The sequence below is a fragment of the Kryptolebias marmoratus genome, linkage group LG19 (genome assembly GCF_001649575.2).
Source record: "Kryptolebias marmoratus isolate JLee-2015 linkage group LG19, ASM164957v2, whole genome shotgun sequence".
Lineage (NCBI taxonomy): Eukaryota > Metazoa > Chordata > Actinopteri > Cyprinodontiformes > Rivulidae > Kryptolebias > Kryptolebias marmoratus.
In genome coordinates, this window is record NC_051448.1 from 5,227,773 (window position 1) to 5,232,933 (window position 5,161).

Sequence of the window (5,161 nt, forward strand, 5' to 3'; positions counted from 1 at the left end):
ATGGTTTTCATGTACATACTTGTACTGCACTGTGGTTTTTCTCTTCTTTTAGTTCTTTCCTCTTCAGCTTCTTATCTTGGTTCTTCATTTCTTTGACCTCTTCTCTTTTTTCCTTTCTTAATACTCTCTTTACAATCTTGTTTGATATTTCTGTCCTTGTTACTTTGTTTATTATTCATTTTTCTTCTTAGATCATTGCTCAGACTCCAACTTCATCTAATATCGTCTTGTTCATCATCATGAAACATTATTCTGAGGCAAGCCTTTCACTCATATTTCTAAGCTGAAACAATATGCTAGATTTTACAGTGTAGCACGGGCAATAAATGAGATCTAAAAGAATCTCCCATTGTGTGTCACTCCAGCTTAAGTCAGTCCATTGGCACACTCAGGTTTATGCTCATCCAAGGTATCAGATCTTTCATATCACCCTGCAGACAAGTCCAATATCATGAGACCTGAGGTCCTCCACAGGCTGGAACAAGCTACCTGCAGGCTCAGAAAGGGCTCCTGATCTGAGTCAGACTCGTCGGCTCCAGAGGAGTCAGCTCTGCTTTGACCTCAGGACCCCTCGGGGTACAGCTCCATCCTGAGACATGTGAAGCAGGCCTTCAGCATCACCACGCACTCATTTGTTTAACAGAAAGCTCTGGAACCTGCTGCAGAGCATATCAAGTCTTTGGGTCTTATGCAACAAATAGATTAATTACAAAGAGCTTCACTTTCTCAAAGATATGAATACTCATCTGTCAGAGGAGGATCTGTAAACCATCAACCAGGTAGTCAAAGCTTGTTTGTGTCTAACGGGGGAGGGATGGAAGTTTTTACACAATTATCTAATTTCTTTATGTACTTTATTCACTGTGTCAATAATCTAAACACGATTAGATTATTATATTTCACATATTGTTTTCAAATGATTTTGCAAAATCTGAACAAAGCCCTAAGTGTAAATGTCAGTTCAGGTGCTGCTGCAGCATCTTGAGCCGCCTCAGGCGCCTCAGCAGTGAACTCACGTCGACTCCTAGTGGCTGCAGCAAGAACTGCACCAGAACAGGGACTGAACCTCAACTTTTTATTATCTCATACAGCATAAGAAAATAATAAGGATGATAAAAGATCACCGGAAAATTATTATTTTGTTGCACAGAAACAGACTATATGAGCCCAAACTGTTTATGAAGATATAATGGGATATTTATGGCTCTTACGATGTGGGCAATGAGCCATGTATACATTTATTGTAGATCATTAATCTTCTGTTTAGAACAAGACCTATTTGGGTGACTTTTATATATATTTTTTCACTTGCAGTAGAAGCTGATAAAAATATGAATGTTGAAATATTCTGCAGTCTGTGTGAGGAGGAAATGCCCCTGAGGTGTGATGGATGGAAGCTGTGAGAGGAAACAGTGGCCCATTAAGAATCTGAGGGCAGCGCACTGAGGCTGGTCCCCCTTCCCGGAGTGGAAACCGGTTTTTNCCCCCCCCCCCCCCTCTCTCTCTCTCTCCCCCCGCTCTCTAAAAGGATAAGCTCGTCCCTTTTTTCCCTTCCTCACCCTGATTGGACGAGGCCACGTCTTAGGAAAGGCATCAAACTATTTAAATAACACTTTGTCCCCCCTGGCTTTAAAGGGAGATTTTTAGCGGCTGAAACCAGAGGAGGATTTTCAATTAGGCTAAGCATCAGAAAATTTGTTTGATTATTTTGTCTCTTTTTTTCCGCTGTGGATATTTTATATATAAAAAATCTTTCCACAAACTCTTCTATGAGGATTATTGTTGGATTTTTACAGATTTTGAGGGATTTGATCCTGTTCCTCTGCTGTTTAACTTAAACAGGTGAGTAGAAACATTCCATTCTCAGCTGCAGAAATCTGCTTGTTTAATTCAACCTGTTGCGCTGTGGCTCTGTCTGCCACTGAAGGAGTAAATGGTTGGACTGTCGGCTTTTCTTTATTTCCCACAGGCAGCAGGTTGGTGTTTCACCATGAAGCTCACAGGAGTGCTTCTGCTCTTGATGCTTTGGACCTGTGAAAGTGCGAGAGTCGCAGGTGAGTTTTACTGTGAGAACTTTTTCAATTATTCGTTTTGCATGTGTTTTTTCTTTGTCTAAATGAAACAAACACTTTATGGCTTAGAATTTAAGGAGAGAAATAAAGTTTTAGAGCAGAAATCCGTCAAACAAAAGTTTGTTTCTTATTATTCACCCGCAGAGTCTCGAGACGACAATAGTGTGTTTGACCTGTTTGAGCTCATCAGAGTCCCCAGCAAGAACCACGGGGTGACCCTGGTGAAAGGAGACGACCCGTACAGCCCCGCCTACAAGATCCTGAACCCGGACCTGATCCCCCCGGTCCCCGAGAGCGCCTTTAGGGACCTGATCGACTCCATCCACGCCGAGAGGGGCTTCCTCCTGCTGCTCAACTTCAAGCAGTTCAAACGGACCAGGGGGAGCCTCCTGACCGTGGAGAAGCGGGACGGCTCCGGACCCGTGTTCGAGATCGTCTCCAACGGCAAGGCGAACACGCTGGACATCGTTTTCTCCACAGAGAACAAGCAGCAGGTGGTCTCCATCGAGGAGGCGGACCTGGCCACGGGTCACTGGAGGAACATCACGCTGTTCGTGCAGGAGGACCGCGTGCAGCTGTACGCCGGGTGCGAGGAGGTGAACACCGCCGAGATGGACGCGCCGATCCAAAGCATCCTGACGCACGACACCCCTGCCGGCGCGCGCCTCAGGGTGGGAAAGGGGGCAGTGAACGACCGGTTCATGGTGAGAGCATGGACAGAAGACTCAATACTAACTTTAAATTGTGAATTTTGTTTAAATCTTTAAAACAGAATCATTCATTCAACTTACTGGACTGATGTCCAAATGCGCAAAAACGCGCGTAATTCCGGAAAGTCCCTTTTTTAAATGAGTTATTGTTTCTGTAATGTAATTCACTGTTAAGCAGTTTATTCCCATTATGATTTCACTTAAATTAAGCACTGAAACTTGCAGGGGGTGCTTCAGAACGTGCGGTTTGTGTTTGGAACAACCCTGGAAGCCATCCTGCGCAACAAAGGATGCCAAAGCTGTAAGTAATCATAACCAAGACGGTTAATGTGCGTAATTATCTGCCACCTGGGCTGCTAGGTTCTAACAAGTGACTGCCAAAGAGTATTTGTAGTTTGCTTCTTGATATCGTCATAAAATCTTACATTTCTTAGTGTCAAGTTTACGTTTTTTCATTGAGGAATGTCAGCCTACAAATTTCTCCATATTCTTTGGGTTCCGGTGTTATTATCTTAACAGATTTTTAAGTTAAAGTTGAACTTGATTTGTGACTTTAGGTGTTCGTGCTTTTGTCATTCATCAGTAAGTTTTGTGACATTTCACGACACTGTTTGTCTTACAGTTGTTACAAGTGACACCATGATCCTGAATAATCTCAACGGCTCCTCTGCCATCAGAACAGACTACACCGGCCACAAGCCTAAAGGTAACCGCTGCATCATGATACTGCTGCCTGGAAATCACCATATTCCAATATACTGACTCACAGCTTTTAATTTGATCTTTTTTTAATCTGAAACTCGACTTGTCTGAACTCGACTTGTTTGTATGAAGACCTGCAGATGGTCTGCGGCTTCTCCTGCGAGGATCTTATCAGCATGTTCAAGGAGCTGAAGAGCCTCGGAGTGGTGGTCAAGGAGCTGTCCAATGAGCTCCGCCAGCTGGTAAGGAGGGCGCTATAAAAGGCAGAGTCTGAGAGGCCATCTGTGTGTCTACTGCTCTGTCTCTGCTAGATTTACCTAAAGAGATGCATTAAAGCACATTAAAGGCACTCATCGCAAAGTTATAAAGACTGGACATAAAAAAATCATAAAGTATGAAATTTAACCTGCACAATATTTTTTATATAAATGGTTAATGTGAACTTAAAATAATAATTTGTAAGCAAAATTTGTGAATGTATGCCAATTACCATGTGTATCTGTTTAGCTACAAAAAGAGCCTGAAAATAGGTGAACAGATTAAACTTTAAACTTACTGCTATAGCAGACGTTTCACCAAAACCACAGGTTTGCATGCTGAGATCTGTCTTTATGGCGCTCCATCGCCCTGACTGATCCCCAGTATTTATTCTTGACAAGCGTTTTACTCGTTCTTTTTGTGTTCTCTTGCATTTAGCAGCTGATTCATTCTTATATTACTACCTAAGCAAGATTCTTAATCTCAACATATATGTTTACAGACTACATCCAGCCTAATGTTGGTTGATCATGTGACTCAAGCTTCCATGTGGTTTTCAACAGATTCAGCCCAGTTCTTCGTTTATATTAAATGCAGACCCGCATTTCAGAATTGCATTCAGTAAATCTGGAAAACCACTGGAGAAAACTCTGTCAAACTGCACCGTCTGATATAGCTCAGTTTGATTTCGTGTTTTTGCTCTGAGTACCTTTAACTTTAATCATTCACTTCCTCGTGGCATCAGTTCAAAAGGTTCTTCATCGTCTACTTTTTTCCTGTTTCTCCCCAACCCCAGACGAATGAAAACAACCTGATCAAAACCCGCATTGGCATCCACAGCGGCGTCTGCATCCACAACGGAATGGTGCGCAAGAACAAAGACGAGTGGACCGTCGATGACTGCACCGAGTGCACTTGTCAGGTGAGCCCCTCCCCCGATGTTCCCCGATCCGTATAAAGACAACACACATAAAAGCATGCACTCTTAACCACCACCTCAACGTTTCTGGTCAGTAATTAGTAGTTTGGTGGCTTGGCAGAAGGCCGATGGGCTTTGGTGTTGTAATGACAGGCCTGTTGTCAAAAGTTTAACTCGAGTGTGGCCTTTAGGGACTTTTAAGTGATGTCCATAATAAGGAACAAGTTCTTGGCTATGACAAAAGAAGAATATTTGGCAGAGATCTCCTATTCAATTGACCGGTGGGGCCTGATTTCCTCATTTTCTCTTCTGCTACTTTGTATATCCTCTTTCTTTCCTGTCAGTGATGAACTCCAGGAGGGAGACCATGAAAGTGTGCACTTGTAGGGGCGGTTGTGCATTAACACACAGCTGGAAGGCAAGCTTTTGGAGTTCAGTGCCAAGTGCGGCACTGCTATGAAACCGACATCCAGTTTTTTGGTGGTGGGTGGGTGGGGGGT

The 5,161-nt window shown here is 43.3% G+C and overlaps 1 protein-coding gene across 1 annotated transcript in view; it reads left to right on the forward strand.

Annotated features, from left to right (window-relative positions):
- Positions 1-1,624: 1,624 nt before the first annotated feature.
- The window catches only part of thbs1b (thrombospondin 1b), a 12,569-nt gene continuing 9,032 nt past the window's right edge, over positions 1,625-5,161 (forward strand). Inside the window, exons 1-7 of the mRNA XM_017412031.3 lie at positions 1,625-1,842; positions 1,970-2,054; positions 2,217-2,776; positions 3,008-3,083; positions 3,405-3,488; positions 3,617-3,726; positions 4,539-4,664. Coding sequence (XP_017267520.1) covers positions 1,991-2,054; positions 2,217-2,776; positions 3,008-3,083; positions 3,405-3,488; positions 3,617-3,726; positions 4,539-4,664 — 1,020 coding nt within the window. The 5' untranslated portion in view covers positions 1,625-1,842; positions 1,970-1,990. The remainder of the gene's footprint in view (positions 1,843-1,969; positions 2,055-2,216; positions 2,777-3,007; positions 3,084-3,404; positions 3,489-3,616; positions 3,727-4,538; positions 4,665-5,161) is intronic.